At 38.5% G+C, this 19,264-nt stretch overlaps 1 protein-coding gene across 2 annotated transcripts in view; it reads right to left on the reverse strand.

Annotated features, from left to right (window-relative positions):
• Positions 1–18,520, reverse strand: part of spryd3 (SPRY domain containing 3) — a 34,750-nt gene extending 16,230 nt beyond the window's left edge. The window contains exons 1-6 of one of the 2 annotated variants that reach the window (XM_039651820.2): positions 18,362–18,520; positions 17,119–17,255; positions 14,924–14,999; positions 10,033–10,157; positions 9,159–9,294; positions 8,545–8,733 (exon numbers count right to left, since the gene is read on the reverse strand). In XM_039651820.2, coding sequence (XP_039507754.1) covers positions 8,545–8,733; positions 9,159–9,294; positions 10,033–10,157; positions 14,924–14,999; positions 17,119–17,246 — 654 coding nt within the window. In that variant the 5' untranslated portion in view covers positions 17,247–17,255; positions 18,362–18,520. The remainder of the gene's footprint in view (positions 1–8,544; positions 8,734–9,158; positions 9,295–10,032; positions 10,158–14,923; positions 15,000–17,118; positions 17,256–18,361) is intronic. The other variant, XM_089124691.1, reaches the window with a different exon arrangement.
• Between the last annotated feature and the right edge of the window lie 744 nt (positions 18,521–19,264).

Raw genomic sequence — 19,264 nt, forward strand, 5'->3', positions numbered from 1 at the left:
TGAATGCCGGTCAGAAGGAGACTCTAACAAAGGGCCTCGTACAGCAACATGCCGGTTATGGCCACATGTTTTATAAAACACAGAAAAGTGCGTGCAAAAGGCAAACGCAGCCATTAAACAGATTGCTCCGAGATGTCCAAGAATATCCCAAACTGAAATCAAAAACACTGATGAACTACAGAAAGACAGACGCACAATCCTGCTAACAATCAGGCATCACTTTGATCAAAAGCAGGCTTGATCTTTCCAACTAAACTGATCAGTGTTCAATATGGAAGAACGTGTGTTCCTCAAACAGAAGTTATCTCCTGATGCTCACTGGAGAATGCACCCACCGAAGGGCTGAAAAATCCATTAATCAGTTTTAATCGGGTGTTGCTTTTTATAGACGCAAAGTAGTGCTTTTTTTCTGCCTACACCCGACTCTTCTTTTCAACATCAACATCTTCAAGTTTACGTGCCAGGACAGTTGCCTGCTCAGTTGAGGATGGAGGCAAAATTGCACCTAGTCACACATTCCTGCCTCCTTGATGCTGAGTAATGGGGAGGTTGTCTACCTTTATACCACTCCTAACGGCTCTAAACAGCTCACAGCATGCTTGAATGACAGTGCTGACAGATCTGATATGCTCTCGAACGTTACCATCCCCAGACCTGCGTGGAGGCGGCAGCTTGTTTTGTTGACCCGCTGCCCCGGCAACAGGTGCAACATTGCGAGCAAGCCCCACAACTTCCTGTCAGGGTACGGAGAATGTGGAAAAGGTGGAGGACACAAAGAGGGAGACGCCTACAATTGGAGCCACTGAGATATTTGTCTAGTTCATCACTTGTCTTCAGCCTTTAAAATAAGATCTATGTTTTGACATCATCAGATGATGTTGCTACAAGTTGTCTGTCGACTAACAGTCAGTCTAAACACAATTTATCCTTACTTCTTGATAGTGTTAAGCTGAACTTGGCATTCAGCTGCTTGTCTAATTGACACAACAATATATTAAAAGCCTCAACATGCAGACTCCTTTTTGTGGAGTGCTGGGAATTCCTGTCACTTTCCAAAGACGGTCCTAAAAGCAAAACAAAATGATTTCATATGATGTATTATAGAAAAGTATTTGGTATGTTTACATAATGCTATCTCAGTACAATTCTTAAATGTTTTTAGGACAAGTTGTGGCAGGAATATCCCCATCCATTCATTTATTCTTAGATAAAAGATAAAGGACACATTTTATGTCTACTTTCACATCATCATCTCCATGACCTGCTCACTGGTACTCAGCAGGTCAAATAATAAAGGAGCCGTAGAACAGCCACTGTTCCTACACACAAAAAGTTACAGTTAGAGGGCCATCAGATGAGACACAAGTTTTTAAGTTAAAAGAAGTTCAGCATGTCACGTCCACTCTGCTGTGTCTAGCTGCGAGAAAGCAAAAACATGTCAGTCTGCACTGTTTTTAATTATTTTTCTACATAAATAATATGCTCTTGACTTTGGCCTTTGACCATTACTGTGTGCCTCGCTAGCACGTTTTTAAGACGCCAAGACAAATTAAAAAGATTAAGATAAATGTGCCACTGCTGACTGTGGAAACCAGCATGACTTTCCGAAGGAGATTCATGTGATTTCAGGATTCCCCCATTCAAGTGGATAGGACTTGGTCCTTGGATGGTGTTGCAAATATGGCCACAGAGTGAATCGACTTTCCTTAAAAAGGACTTTGCCAGCAGCCAAGCCATAATGTAATGTAAAGCATCTGGATGGATATGTAATTATTTATGGCTTAGGGTGCAGTAAAACTACCTGGGCTATAAAAACAGCAACATATAGATTTATAAACCCTTCACCGTTTGACTGGATCATTTTAAATGTTGTCAGCATACTTCATTTCCTATGCAAAGATATTAGCCAATCATAACAATGGGTGTTTGAGCAGCACCAAAGCCACACGTTTAAATTGATAGAGATTTATTCGTTACAAGGATTAAAAGAAATGTGAGTTATAAAACTAGATTCCTTTTTTCATGCATTACAACAAAATATCTTGTTGCAAGTTATTTTGTTTTCTTATTTATTGACTAACAGCTCTCCTGTTCCCATGTTAAGAAAATCGGGAGTAAGGGCAGAGATATTGTGTGCGCTATGTAAAGTAAACATGACGGTTATTGTAGTTTTAGACTAAATGTGAGCATGCTTGAACTCATCTCACTTCACAAAAACAGATTCAGTATTCCTCAATTACAATTTTTTTTTTTCAGATTATAAAAAAATAACTCTGAGCCTCATGCATTTCTTCAAAATAAATCTACTAGTGTTTAGCTGGAAATCTCAACGGTGGCCTGGTCTGTGGTGTCTTTCACCACCTTTTAATAGATCCAAATATCACTACCAGTTATTGCAGCAGGGAATATGTTGCCCAACCATAATCATTCACTCCTGCCGAAGTACAGCTGCAACTGATGCTGTTGGACATAGCGTGATAAAAGACATTTACATACTTAGATGGCTCTGCAAATCTCCACAAAAAAAACAACAACAAAAAAAAAAAACTCTATCAACCACAAAATTCTTTTGGTTTCCTTTTTGATTAGTTCATGCTGAAACGACGGAGGAGTCAAAAATAAACTTCTACCAGGGCCCCAGACTGAGATATGAGAGCAGTAGCACCGGTGCCACTAAGTTCTACAGATGGTGGTGCTAACACCTGTTCGGTAAAACACATCAGTGTTATAGACCATGATTCCCACTTGATCTAGCAGCATTGCCGCGAATTCAAAAGCTTTCTCACAGGATCTTACAGCACAGCAGTAGTAACAGTGTCACGTGATCCGAGATCGGTCCGCGGGTAAAACCTGTTCTGAGCTAGTGCTGCAATATTATTGCTCCGAAATGATAAATGGTCTGTGATGCGCAGCTCAAATGCGTAGCGCTTCGTTCCTCTATTTCAGTTCATTTTCCTTTTGATGTTTCTCATATGCAACAGAAAAGGCAGCTCTTATCAGTTGGACAATGTGGTGGTGGCACCAGTGCGACCTCTAACAAAAGTAGTCGCACAAGCAGGAAAAACTGTAACAAAATGCTTTTGGTCACAGTCTGGAGTCCAGACTGCTACATATTTGACTTTTCTGTCAATACCCAAAACTGCAATGGCTCACTGAAGAAAAAAATACAAAAATTCAGCTTAAAAAAAGCCAAGTTTAGCTTAACACAATCAAGAAGTAAGGATAAATTGTGTTTAGACTGACTGTTAGTAACTGCTAGCCGACAGACAACTTGTAACATCATCATCTGATGCATTTATTAGTTTTTATTTAATATAAATTTCAAAAGTTACTAGTACATTTTGAAAATCAAAAGTTGCATCTGTTAACATTAGTTAATGTACTGTGAAGTATGAACTGACATGTGAACTATTTTAATTAACTAACATTTCAAAGATTAATTGCATTTTTGTAAAAAAAAATATATTTTATGTATGTTGGCTATAAGAATCAGACCTTGTTGTGAAGTTAACAGAAGTTAGAAACAAAACCACCCATAAAGACATTAGTCAAAAATATTTCCTTTCCCAAAGATCTGCCGCAATGAGGATCACTGTTCGGTTCCTGACATGGTCTGGAATTTATTTTTGCAATTTTAATGCGATTTCACAACAGAATGGCGCTGAGAACTTTGGGTTACCCTGGGGTTAAACGCCTTGCTCAAAAACACAATGGTGATGGATCTTATGGGGATTGAACCAGAAGCCTTTGGTTACTATCTCCGAATGCTAAACATTTCTGAATTTGGTTGCAGGACCATAACTGCCAACAGCTGCAGGCTAACAGTTACATTTCCACCTGCTAAGTTTCAAGAACACGCAGAACCAATCGAGGGACTCTAAAAAAGCTCAGTTTGAACTTTAAGCTGAAGACTTGACATTCACGCAAAACAGCACCAGGGATGACGCTGCAGCTCAACACTTCACTCCACAGACTTTACTTGACGCAAATCATGCAAAGCGTCTGTTAAGTGATGTTTGCATTACCAGGTCAGTTCACTCCATACACATACAAGCAGCTCTGATCTAATTAGAAATCTCCAAAACTGCTATGGTTCAATAACATGAAATCAAATGACCAATAAAACAACAATGGTCCCATAAATTGCGATTCTTTGGCTCAAATCATTCTAAAACTACTTTTGATGCCATATTACGCAGCCAGCTAGCCTATTTCCTTTTGCCTAACATGTCATTTGACAGTCATATCTTGTTTTTGATCAAAAAAGGATGCAAACCCAACGGAAATTACATGTTAAAGCAGGTTAACAGCCTCTCCCTGCTACAGATAAGTCATTATTTCCTTTTTTCTCACAAGTTCCGTTTAAGGGTTGAAGTGATTTTCCAGTGTTCTCACACACTGAGTTCAATTGAAACCGTCCTGTTGTGGGAAACAGATGAACTCAGGCTAACCAAAAAGACTGTCCATTGATATGGACACTAAAAGTTCATCAGATGAACTCAAAACCAAATGGAAATACACAAAACTGCATCCAACTGCCCTGTAGGGATGTTGTGTAAGAAAACAGATTTCCCTGGTAGCTTATTCAAGATGAAACTATAAAACACATCTGACAGTGGTTAGTGTTACAGTAATACAGTTAAAGCCATAACGACAATGAATAATGCATTCCCGTCCAGACTTAATTGAACGAGTGCAGCTCCAAAAGTCTAACCAGAATTAACCAGGCCGCGGTCACATCTACAGCGCCAGAAGATTTGAGGACTGTCATTCATTCTTTTGTACGACGTTAAGGTTCAATAATTTCTCTGACAGGGATGGGGGAATGTACAGTAATGGGTTGAACCCTTTGAGTCACCCCTTCAGTTTCAGACACTCAGCAACATTGCCAGGCCTGATGAAACCACAAACACTCAGAGCTGAAGTATTTAAAAAAAAAAAAAAAAAAGATATGGGCCAAAGAGGCTATGACCATAAATCTTTGCTCTGAAGCCAGCATTCTCAGACGTTATCACTCCCAACCAGCTCATAAGCATGCGTGCGAGTCAGTGTATGTGCATGCATGAGTATAAAACAGTATGTAAGGCCTTGGAAGTGAGTATGTGTAAGCTAGCATTGGTGTGGATGTGTATGCCGGGTAAAGCGAGCAGTACTCCAGTCTGGCGGCCACAGAGCCGTAGGGAGATTAGTCGGTGGGCAGAGGCTCTGCTGTAGTAACAGCTAAACTGATCTCTGCCATGCGTTCGCATAGAACCGCACGTACACAGCGGCGCCAGCCAAACGCCTCCTCATAACACAAACACACATACAAAGGCAGGGGTGACCTATGTGTGACAATTCATTGCTCAATTTTGCTCGATGTGAGATTGTATGCTGTAGATGTTGGCTACACATACAGTATCAGGGCTAGTGTGAAGATTTATGGGTCTGAGTAGATCATGCTAATCCACCATTTTCCATATCATTTGAATGCAATTATCTCTTTCTGATGATGTGATTGTTTTCATGCATTAATTGTAACCAGAAACGGCAGCAGACATAGTGCTGTTTAAAGTTGCCAGATCCAGTAAAACTAATGCTATATTTAACCCAGAATTTCCAGAATAACCCAGAAAGACCACTTAAATGAGATGGGAATGGGCTAATTAGTGGCTTTACACAGGCTAACTGGAAAGAGAAGTGGAGGAGTCAGCAAATCTTCAGTTTCCCACAGTTCATCTGTGAAAGGGATCTTCCACCGAAAACAATAATCTCATCTGGACAGCACTGATCTGTGTGATAGCCCAGATTGTGCAAAGAAAAAAAACAATAATGTTTTTGAAAGAAGTCTCTTATGCTCACAAAAGGGGATTTCGCACGAATTCGCACTAAAACTAATCGCGGAAATATCTGCTTTTTGGCGCGTTCTGTGCAGGAACCGGGAACGATTTTAGTTCTAGGAACACCTTTCATATATTGTCACTACAGAAACCTTGTATATATCCAAAAATGCAACTTTTCAGGATATGGAAAAATGCTTTATGAAAAATGCCTGTGTTGCCCAAGTTGATATTGTGGTTTTAGACATTTTCATGTGTGATCATATTACTATCAGTTTACGAAGGTTTTTGACCCTTCCATCATTAGAAAGGCCACATCTTGAGGCAGTAAGTGGATTGCATTATATTTTCATCAAATGCAGGTTTTATTGTAGCTATGTGGGTGCTCAGAAGAAGGAAAGGCCATGATGAGCTGTTATATCTCGCACAATCTATTATAGGAGTGAATCACACTACTTTGCATCAAAATATTTCCATGTTACACATTGCTGAAGACGGATGACAAACCATAGACAGTCAAAAAAATTAACAGTTAACAGCGTGTCAGAATGTGATATTTTCTCATCTAAACAGGGGTGGCCATGTGATTGTAATGAAAGTAAACATGAAGAGTAGAAAAACAAAGCAAATTAGTGCTATTAATACACCCTATAAATGAAAACTCTGTCATCATTTACTCACCCTTGTGTTATACCAAAACCTGTATGACTTTTTTTTTTTTAAGGTGATGTCCTAAAATGCTAATTTCCAGTTATGCATGTTTGCCATGTCACAATCACCAATAGAACCAATAGGGTTTGGTGCCATTGACGTCAATCCCAGGATGACACACCAAGTATAAATGAGCAAATGTGCTAATGTCTCATTTTGTATTCCAATGACGACAGAGCTTCCATCATTGGGTGAATTTCTCCTTTACCTTTACCCAGGTCGTTTAAGGTTTGTCCCTGTAATAAATTCACTGCATAGTTCTATGGTGACATCACGTATAAGATTTGTAAAACTCAGCCGGCGTTGTTTGATAAATAAACAAAGATGGTTTAACAAAGATACTGATGTTGATATCTATACTGATATACTTGTTTTTCCAAGGGCTTACTGAAAGACAGACATTTCTAATTAATTTTACCAAAGAGAATGTGTTCCTATTAGAAACTATCACCAACACCGAAAGACAAGAACGGCTCCATATATGGAGGGAATGACTGGAGGAGTTCTGGAAAACGCAGACAGTATGTTGGATCCGTCAGAGACGGACCACAAAATGGACTCTTGTGACAGATTGCTAAGTAAAGAACACTTTAAGTTTTGGTTTACATTAGATCGTGCCTTAAGACTAGGAGATGAGTATCGTCAAAAGCTGCCTGACGAACTTCGGCTATCAAACCTACATTTTACTATTAGCATACCTCTGATGGCGAGGAGTGCTTTGCACAAAATCTCTCTAAAGTGAGGAGATCACCAATCTCAAAGAAACTTACTTGATGCTGACTAATGTGGAAACTAAACGATGGGGCATTGGGACTTGGTTCCATCTTGTCAAAACATGCCCTTATCAGCAGAGTCTATAAGTCTTGGGACACCTTCTCGCCAAGCCAACAGGACTCACAGAGAAGGCACACAGCTGAGAAAACCTTCAACCACATTTTAAACAGGCAAAAAGATTCCTTGGCACCCCGTAAGTCCTCTTATTGAGTTTTTACAAGCTGGTCTAGTGCCAGCTCTGGCCTGCGCTGCCCGGTTCGTGCCATCAGCTCAGTAAAGCATAACGACAGTGCGGCACTTTATGCTGCATGCTTTCATGACCTCAGTAGAGCATTAATAGGCCTCTGAAGGTCCAGAGCATCAGATGGGAAGGTGAGCATGATGGGCACACAATCCTTTCCTAGAAGAACATCTGTACCCTGCACTTTTTGGTCTCTTGGATCCAGAGTCTCACTCTATTGGGAGGTCTTTGCTCCATAACCAACCCAAACACAAGACTGCTTGTTCCTTTCAACTTTATCTTAACACTACTCTGAGGAATTATGGGTGAAAAAAATTGTTGCCTCCAGCAAGCAATTCCCTACACTCAGTCACAACGCCACACACGCTTGAGTTCGGCAGCCACTTCTATCACTGTGTTCCTCCAGGTGTTTTTTTTTTTTTCTAAGAATGATAATGTCAACTTAAAAAATGGCTGACAGGAAGTAAAGTAATGTGTGGTTTTTGGATTCACATCATTCATGTCAGAATTTATTGGGGCAAACCTGTGAAGTATGATGATTCAAAATACTTCAAGCAAGGATTGCATAAAAGTAACACTAAAAGAGCACAGACCTTATTTATCACAATAACTCTATCATTCCAAAGTCTGAGTACGATTTTATATTTTAAAGAAATGGATGCCTTCTTTCACAAAGATAAATTAAAATCAATAAAAAAGCGAGAGTGAAGACATTTATAATGTTTTAAAAGATTTCTATTTTCATAGTTTCCTCAAAAATATTAAGCAGCTCTGTCAAAAGCTGTTTTCAAAATTGATATTAAGACGTTTTCTAAAGGATCACATGACACTGAAGAGTTTTTAAAATACATTAAAATAGAAAAGTTATTTGAAACAACATTTCATAACGTTCATCAAATAAATTCAGCGTTGGTGAGCATAAGAGACAAAAAGAGATAAAAACATTAAGGCCTGGTTTAACAGACAGGGCTGTCCCCCCACCCCCACCCACCCACTCACCGTGCCGCTGACTCTGACATCATACAGGCGTGCCCATTCATCCTCATGGCTGTCCACCATCATGACGCTGTCCTCCTCCTCTGAACCCCATTCCGCCTGCAGGTCCAACCGTACCTCTTCGCCGAGGGAGTGCATGCCAATGGCAGGGAAAAGCCCATCTGGAGCCACCGGCACCACCACTGACCCCACCTTCCATTCACACATACACATAAAGAGAGCTCTGTTAAAGCATTTCATAAAGTTAACCACTATTTTACAGCACATTATAACTGAGAATAAAGACTGCTCATTGAAATGATGTCTGTATCACCCCCTGGTCCTTCTATCTGGCCTGCAGGAAAACCAGTCATCGGAAAACAACCCTCAATTAGAAGACTAGACTATTGTGTGTTCAAAGACTTTAGCTCTACCGATTCTTGTAACCACTATAATGGAGTAATAAACAAAACCATTACACACAATGATCCATAGAATTCGTAGTTTGAGGTAGGTGTTATGTAATTAGTGAAAGAATGCATAAATGTATGGTCTCTGATTATATTTACATAGTGGACACTTGTATTTTTGACAACATTACAGTTCTGTGACTTCAGTACCAAGGCATGGAGACTCACCTCCTTGCCATTCTTTGTGAAGAACACAGTGATGAGTCCAGCATCAAAAGAGTCTGCATAGATTCCGCAACCGATTCGGTCCCCCCGGTTACATTTAGGTCCGAACTGCTGACCGACAGGGTTGCCGTTGTACAGCCTGTGAAAAGGAGAGACACTGTCACTTATGACTTATAACAGGAAAGGTTCATAGAAAGGAGGAAGTGATCTTTAAAAAAAAAATTCCACAAGGTAAACAACAAAACAAAGTTTACAAACTAAAGCATTTTGGTTAAAGACAAATGTATTAAATATTGAAATATTTTAAAGTCGGCATGAAATCAAATTTGACAAATCTTCTTTTTATATGTAATATTGTAGAGTTTATTATAAATGATTTATCTGTGCACTTCATTACTTAAAAAAATAATAATAATGTACCCTTATAATATTTAATCAAATACATTACCGTTCCCTCCCCCATCAAAACGACCTCTCTTCTATTTTGGTCACGTGCAATGGCGAAAGGGTGCGGCCAGACCCGATGAGGGTGCAGCTAATCGGTACACCGCCTCTAAGAGGATTGCATTTAAATCTGTCTCCATTTTGTTTGCAACGCCCAACCTCCAATGATCCAATCAATTTTTGAAGGACAAAATCAAGCCCTGCCCTACATTTTTTTCTAATTTCAGAAGCCGTTTCACTCGGATATACGTCACGACATGGAAAAAAGGACAATCTCAACTTCCGTTTCACGCCGACTTTAATATATCAGAATAAAAATCAGTAAATATATCAAAATAAATATTTAAACCCAAGGGTTTAGAAAATAAAAGAGCAAAAGTAGACATTTTATTTGAAAAAAAAAAGTAAGTACCAACTCTTAATGTGAACTTACTTCCCATCATCAGCATGGTAAGCGATTGAGTGCGGAAGCCAGCCAGGCTGATGGTCAAGTTTATAATATTGAGGAACCAGCCCGACAGCAATCGTCCCTCTCACTCCAGTATCCATAATGGTCACCTTGAAATATCATAAAAAACCATTAAAAACACACAAGCTTCAGTATATGTGCAGTACAGCTGAGCAATTCAGTTTTTTATGACAGTTTATTTTTAAATGACTAAAGGGCAAAAGATGTCTTTCAGGGACTTCTAAGCAAATGCCAACGGTTATGTGCGTCACGAGCCGCACTGATTCCAAAATAACAGACGGTGTAGGAATCAAGAGTTAACAAGGAGCGTTCGGCTGAGTCACAGGATGGAAATGTCAGGTAACCTGTTATTAAGAATTTTAACGTCTCGGCTACTACTTATCTCTCCCTTGTATGCAAAGCATCTCCGAACAACTTCCACACCCTCTCCTCGGCAAGAACATAAAGCTATGAAATGTAGAAATAACTGCCAAAGCCCATTTGTTAATTTTCTCATGCTCATTAATCAAGTTTTCAGGCAGACCAAGCGATTTGTTTTATTGAAAGTTCAACGTGGAATAGGATTTGTTGAATTTGAGGGACTATCTTGCAAAAAAGACGGATTATTCCTGCCACACGACGCAACTGTTGTAGCCGTACCCTTGGAAGGAGCAAGCATAGACAAATGAATCCAGTTACTGCACCACAAACTAAACTTAACTCTGCACACTCATCCAAAACCACAAACGGACTTAGAAAGCGACGGCACCACTTCCAAAAGGTTTAAGTCCAAGTTTCCTCATCTTCCTTGTCGTTACTTTCGAGGATTTTCTTTCCAAGCTTTATATGGCTAGCGTAAATCCTGATAAGCCTATATGCGAATGCTTGCTACTGCTGCCAAGCCTTTCCTGCTGTAAATTCAAAGCTGCACAATGATTAATTTAAGGGCACTCAATTATATCACCGCAACTTCAACAAAGAACCGTGCCATGAACCTTGTGGCTACAAAATTCCACGTCGAAGCTCCAGGCAAAATAATCAATTACACTAATAGAGATATTTCCACTTGACTAAGGACAAAATTGATTTGCACATGCACATGTGTGCACACTGAGAAAACAGAGCAGGGGTTAATCACTCTATGGCACTTCAATGATGAAATAGGCGGTGAAGGTGCAGCAACACAGTTCAATTGTGATGGAGCGTTGGCTTCCCTGCCCACAAGGGCTAAAATGAAACCCCTGTGAAAGAGTAATAAGGAAACATGAGGACGACGCTGACGCATATCCCGACTGGCAGATGACCTTTACGAAGCAGAAGAAAAAAGTTCCCAGACTTTGCAAATCTGAATGATTCTGCGTCACAATCAGGTGATGTAGAGCGTATAAAGCAAGAGCGAGGTCTTTATTGATTACTCATAGCTCACTGCTGCAGATGTCACATTCATTTCCACTGGCTGTAGATATTCCCAGGGTGCACACTCTCACGCATGGAGTGACGCTTTTGGTCAATAAGATTGCAATAGTTTACTTTGAGACATCCGCTTTAAGAAATAGCCTTTTTTTACGAGCCAACGTTGATTATTAAATTAGAATAAATGTTACAGTCTCAAAAAATCCTTCAAAACTGGGCAGAACCAAACTAAACACAACCAGAGGGATGTGCAAAAATACATATTTTCAAAATCAACCAGTCATGGATGGACTGTATTTAACTAATGAAAATTAGCTCTCCGATTATCTTTGATAAAGAAGATGAGGCAAAAAAAAAGCATTGTGATAAAATAAATTTTAAAGTGTAACGAAATTAATTCGACTAAATGGGTTAGTTCACATAAAAATGAAAATTCTGTCATTGATTACTAACCCTTCTGTCGTTCCAAACCCGCAAGACTTTCGCTCATCTTCGGAACACAAATGAAGTAATTTTTGAAGAAATCAGAGATTTCTGTGCCAGGCATGTGAAAATTATGACAGAATTTCTAAATGAGAGAGTCTAAATGCACACCTCTCGTTGTGGAGTCACTCCCACAACATTGCATGATAAATACAATACGATATCCAAAAAAGGTCTCTAAAACACCGAAAATTAAAAAAGTAGCTAATCCTTGTTTATGTTCATAAAAATATGTTTAGTACAGGTTTAAATTAATACATAGTAATTTATTATTTTCAGCCATTAGAATTCCATGCATTTTAAATGGCCTAAAAAGGGCAAAAATGAATCAATATGACATGACAAAATATTTACAAAATTCAAACTATGACACTGGCTGTATGAAGGACTCATCAGGGTAACGTACAGGGTGTTACTTTCCCGCTCCAATCCCCCAGAGAGGAAGTTCATCACACCAGCTCAATCTGCCAGCAGCAGAAAACCCATCAGAGCTGTCTCCCTCCTCAGATACACAACCAGACGGCTTCTACTGAGCTCCATAAATTAAATCACGCTTGCCCTCTCCCAGAGACTAATTTATAGCCCAATCCCTGCAAGTTTTCCGGTACTAAATCACCTGGGAGCTTCTTTTTCAAACTGTATTTTATAGCAAAGTTGCTAGAGAGGTAGCAGTAATATCGGAGTACATCAACTCAAAGGGCAGTGTCTATTTTGACGTGGAGGGACACAGGAAACATTACACATTTTAAAAACAGACTAGTCTGCGAGCTGTCTAAACGACTAGAAATTTGTTGTTGACAACTATGAATTTGGAAGTGATTTTTAACTTATTCAAGCACACACAACCTTGCTTCACTCCCACCTTTAAATCCTGTCCAAATCAGATAATGAAATCATCCAACGTAAAAACTCAAATGTCATTTAGAAAACTAATCCTGTCCGAAGTGATTTACATAGACAGTAACAAAAATTCTGAGAAAAAATTAAATTAAATTAAGCATTCACTTTAGAAAGCTTATTTTCTTTGCAAAAACTGTATGAAAAATAGCGTGTGAAAAGGCAGATGATTAAAGACTACATGCAAGACAAACATTTGGCTACAGCATAAGACATCCACAAAATCATAATGAAATTGAAAACACTGGCTTAAAAACGTTGACATCTCCGAGCATACAGTTACAAAAAAGTTATAAGTACGTAGGTCACTGTTTTTCTTAAAGGAACACTCCGACTTTTTGGGACTTTAGCCTATTCACCTTACCCCCCAGAGTTAGATAAGTCCATACATACCTTTTTCATCTCCGTGCGTGCTATAAGTCTGTTTGACGCACCCACCGCTAGCCTAGCTTAGCACAAAGACTGGATGTGAATGGTTGCAGCTTTCATACTAATCCAAATGAGTGACAAAATAACGCAAACGTTTTCCTATTTACATGTTGTGGTTTGTATAGTCACAGAGTGTGCAAATATCAAAGGCCATATGAGACACAGACATCTTTTAACCGTATAAATAATTCTGAAGGCGAAGCAGTGCTACTTGGGCAGAGTGATAACCATCACCTAAAACGCACCGTGACGAGGAGCAGAGACTTCGCTCAGTGTTTGGGTAACAGAGTCAGCAATTACTAACGTTAGATAGAAAAGCATAGTTTATCACGGGTGTTTGCTTTACTGTATGAGCTGTGACAATAAACGGGGGAGACCAGGTACCATGTTTCTTTGATTTCCAACCAAAAACGCACCCAGATTTATAAATATCACATGAATAAATAATTATTATTACAGGAATCAATATATTTAAAATGCAATTTATTAGCTGAACCAAACAGTATATAATATACAGTATAATTGCATTACTATAGGATAGAATAAGGGGAAAGTAATAGCACAAATTGTTTTTGCACAATGAACTCACAGCCTATCGTACCCTTTTGCACGCTCAAGTTCGTTATTTCCATGGTTATTTCAAATTTAGGCTACTAGGCGCGCCGCGCGCAGGGTGCAAGTTTAACGCGGTGAACGCGCTCGTTTTTTTTCCAAGCGCGTCCGCACCGCATCAAGATAAAAACATATTCATACCCTAATCATATAATAGTGTCACTAACGTTACATTAGATCTGGCTAAAGGCACTGTTACAGTAGGTCATCTAAAAACATAACACTTACCTCAGCCGCAGGTGATCCACTTGTCCTGTCTGTGCTATCGATGGGATGGCCGTATCCTTCAGCACATTATGGTCCGTGTGGCAAATTCCATTTTTTCAAAATAGTCGTCCATTGAAATGTACCGAGCAAACATAATGTCCCTTGATAATCTATTTAGGTGTGTTTGGATCAATATCCAGAGTAAGTTAGCCATGTCTTCATCCAGTCAGCGTTTTTAGTTGGAATTCTGTGAAACATGGTATTACCTCCCCTGTTTACTGTCGCAGCTATTTACAATAGAGCGAAAACCCATGACTGTAAACTACGCTTTTACTATTTATAAATTGCTGACTCTGTTACCCAAACACTGAGCGAACTCTCCGCTCCTCACCACGGCGTGTCTCCAGTGATGCGGTTATCACTCCGTCAAAGTAGCAGTGCTTCGCCTTCAGAGAATAGTTCCCAGGTTTTATACGGTTAAAAGATGTCTGTGTCTCATTTGACTTTGTTATTTGTACATTCTGTGACTATACAAACCACAACATGTAAATAGGAAAACGTTTGCGTTATTTTGTCACTCATTTGGATTAGTATGAAAGCTGCAACCATTCACATCCAGTCTTTGTGCTAAGCTAGGCTAGCGGTGGGTGCGTCAAACAGACTTATAGCACGCACGGAGATGAAAAAGGTATGTATGGACTTATCTAACTCTGGGGGGTAAGGTGAATAGGCTAAAGTCCCAAAAAGTCGGAGTGTTCCTTTAAAGGCAACAGAAAGGGTGTTGAAATGATTCTAATGTTTTTTGGCAACCCGATAACATAGGTGTGCTACTTACCTCGAAGTAACAGTTTCCTTTTGATAAGGGGCGTGGAGCCACGTAGCAGCCAACTTCATCAGAGTTCCCTTGGTAACTACAGCAGGAAAGTAATAAAAGCTTAATCTTTAATAACCAGAGCACTGTTGCTATAGGTACATTATTAAAATGGCCAGTGATTAGTGGACCAGCTGCTGAAATCAGGTTCAGTTGTGTTTCTACATGTTTCACACTGATATGGATGAGACTAGCTTCTTTTGGAGACGGCTATAAACTCTTGCACATCTTAATTTAAATCTAAATAATATTAAGTTTACCACCTGTCCCTTTGGTGAACATAGACATAAGCAGTGGGATAATGTAAGCATTTCAATTATGTTTGTATTGTTACAATACCACAATAAGAAATGTGATTTTTTTCCCCTAATATCGGTATTTTTTTCGCTGATGACGTGACGACTACATGGACGGAGCAAAGAAATAAGTTAGTTCAATCAGTTGTTAAATACAGCCACGATTTCATCCAGACACACACTGGATAAGAACATCCTGATCAAACATGCCAGATTCAACAAAGAACTCAAGTTCAGGATGCACTGAATCTGGCAAAATGCATTTAATCAAATTATAAAGGATAATAAACCAGTCACTACTTATTTATTTAGAAATTTATTTTAGTATAAAATGTGATTTTTACCGACTTGACTGTTACTCAGTTTATTATATTTAGCAGACTGAATAGCTCCTGGAGAGTAAATTATATTTTAGGGCTGTGTGATTAATCGTAACTGATTTTTGGCTTCCAACGATTGTGAAAACAAGATAATCAAGGTAAAAAGATTATTGTGCCACTGCCGAATTCCACATTTTCTTCCTTAAAGCCCAAACTAAACATTCAATCAGTCAAATAAGTGAGTGCTGTAAAATTCAGTCTACTTTTCTAAACTCCAGTACGTTTGATATTAAACAGTGTTATTAACCAGGCGGCTTTCTGTGTGCGTGCTCCGAGTCAGAGTCGGAGTCGAACGAGGAACATCAAATGGGCTTCGGATACGAGCCTAAACGCGTACACACAAAAATGTCAAAATACCATTTTTGAGAGTATTAACGTAAACAGTCGATTTTGTCTTAAGTGAACGTACACAGTTGAGAAAGAAGCCTAATTATGGAAAAAAAGGCTGTTGAATTGCACTACTTAAAAAATAGGCATTGCATTAACCATGCTTGCATTTTAATGCATTATATTTTTAGTGCTCGCATTTTTATGGGCTGAAATTCAAACAAATTTTCATTATTAAAAATTCAATAATCCATATATTCACCTTTCATATTTCACTTGAAAATTGCATATAGGCTTTCCAAAGAATGTAAATCAATATTTCCATAGTATAATTTTAGCAAATGTATCTCTCTCACGCATCTCGCAAAATCACATATACATCCTGCAACAGAGCAATAACCAGGTGGTCACTCAAAATATCATTATATTTCAATTAAATGCTGTTCTTTTGAATTTTTGATTGATCAAGAAGTCTATTATGTTTTTAAAAAAAATATTACGCAGCAGAATTGATCACTGAACATTGATAATAATAAAGAATCTTTGAGTAATGATGCTAAAAATTAATCACTAGAAAAATTACATTTTTTATTTTTAAAATAAAACAGTTATTTTAAATTGTAAAAATATTTCACAAAATTGCTTCTTTTAGTGTATTTCTGATCAAATAAATGCAGCCTTGTGCAAACTGGACAAACATAGTGATACGAATTGATTCTGAAGAAGCTGGAGACTTCCAATCTAAAAAAAGGAGTTAAAACATCACATGTGGGAGAACTATTTAATTTTCCGATGGATCGAGTTTGCTTTTCATCTTTTTTGTGGTCAAATAAAAACAAGTAGCCACTGACTTCCTCAGAAATTATAATTGTTTCAGTAAGTGAGGTCAAGGCTGATTACGTATTTAGTACAGACTTATGGCACAAATACACGCACTTACAGCGCTTTACGCTCGCAAGCACAGCTCACTGATAGCGATGAGGGTGGATGGTTGTGCAATTCAAAATATACAAATGAATAAGGATAAATGAAAAGCAATGCAGAAATTTTCCATACAAACTAGGAGGGGTCAACACATGAATTCCAGGCCGGGAGCTGATTTCCAAACAAAGTAGAAAAAAGAACAGAGAAAGGGTCAAGCGCTGGGCAAACCTACCTTAGCGTGTCTCCATTCTTCAACATTCGTTTGGATCGCTCTTGATAACGAACAGCGCGGACTTCTCTGATTTCTCTGATCCTACGCCGCCAGTTCAGAAATCTGTAGTGTAAATTGATGTCATCCATCTCAGAGGCCTGTGGAGCAGAAAACAGATGGCGCAAAGTTTAAAGGTTTTAGATTGAGAATCGGAGATATGCAAATCATTCAAGACATGAGAAAAATAAGTAATAATGGACTTGCTGTTCTTTCCTTTTTCAACCCCTGGCCTGCACATGGTTGTTTTCATTTTTAGTTTTTTAACCTTTAGAGCAAGGTTTCCTAAACTTGGGTTTGTGACGAAACCATTTAAATTGTTATTAAATATAAAAATATAAACTAATTCAATCGAATATAGAATAGGGTTGTACAATCAAATGAAAATAAGTGAAATTGTTATCATCAAATGGGTTCACACTAAATGCTGGTTCCCTGTATGTGTTAAATGGGCATTTGGGAACACAATGTACATTAGGTTCACTTTATTCAGTCACATCATTTCCAATAGCTAAACTCTACAGTACGGTGGCCCTCAAGGAACTTTTGCGCCCCTGGGCTGACAAAAATAAAATAAAAAATAAAGTTTGGGAATGCCTACCCTAGAGAATGCAATGGTTTTAAAAGATTTGATCCTCAATTTCATATGTGGGCTTTACGAGCATGCAATAAATGCCTTGTCAGAGAAGTTATCTGAGTCTCAAAGGCCTCAATAGATAATTTAACGTGTCAGCTGTCATTCATGCATGCATCCATCCTAGATTGTCGTTAAATGTCGATTCATTTAGCAACAGATCACAGATATTAGTTTTTAATAAATCAGTTTACAGTCAAGATACACAGAAAACTACAGGGAAAATACCAAATGCAAAGTATTTAAACGCAAAAGACTGACTAACGTTACATAAATGATGAAATGAAATATTATATGTAACTTCTATTATAACCGCATACTATTAAAATGACATTTGTATGTGTAAAGAAAATTCAGAAACGAAATAATTACTAAGTAAGAGATGCAATAGCTCACACTAGCTGTAGAAGGGATAGTTTAAATCACTGCTAAGTAATTAAGTTACCTTCCATTGCTAACAAATAATTGGCTACTTTGAGGCCTTCTCGAAATAAAATACAATAATAACACAACCGCTACACGTCCAGTTTCTAAAGAGTAACGTATCTAAATATGATGACATCACATACGTACCTTATATACATCAGTAGGTAAGACGTTATAACATCCTAAGCCCACTTGTGTTTACTTTTAGCTATCGCCTCCATTAGCTAAGCTAACGTTACCTGACAAACTTCGCAGAAGTGAGAGCGATTCTTCCTGGTTGGCGTCAGTGGAGGAATGAATGCAGCGCACCAATGAAATGCGTCACAGAGTTGATTGACAGGCGCTTAGCCAATGAGAAACTTCGTAGCGTGTAGGAGTGGCTTCAAGAAATGCTGAGAAATGAGCACAGCACAACTTACATACACGTATCATCACAGAATCATGCGGTTTTAAAAGACTGTGATTGTGGCAATATTTAAGGGAAAATATGCAACCAACCGGTCAAATAATCAGGGTTTAAAATACATCTGCCACAATCACATTTGTTAATTTAAAACCAGACTGTACATAATTTCACAGACAATTAACAAAATAAATAGACAGAAAACACTGATTTGAGTTGAATTTATTTCACTTATAGAGACATCAGAGAGACATCCATCCAGTTATACTGTCATTATTCTTAGATATTTGACCATCGAATACAGTGATTGACCAATCAGAATCAAGTATTCCAGAGAACAGCGTAGTGATGTAGCATTATGAAGTGTGACACAACTATTTCCATTTTCTATTCACTATAAATACCTGCTTCCAGTCCTCTGTAACGGTCTGGCATTCCATCACCTCAAATAGTTGAAAAGTGGGTTACAGAACATTTGGTACAATCTAAGGGCCCCTTAATAATGATTTATAATGACTGCTGTAAGCGTATGGAGCATAACACTAGCAAGACAGGATGATGCATGCATCTTATTTTTGGTATATGTTACATTGAGAAAATGCTGACAAACGGATGCAGCAAGGTTTGAAAAGAAACACTGCGTTGGA

The sequence above is a fragment of the Pimephales promelas genome, chromosome 20 (assembly GCF_988280905.1).
Source record: "Pimephales promelas chromosome 20, fPimPro1.hap1.1, whole genome shotgun sequence".
Classification (NCBI taxonomy): Eukaryota; Metazoa; Chordata; class Actinopteri; order Cypriniformes; family Leuciscidae; genus Pimephales; species Pimephales promelas.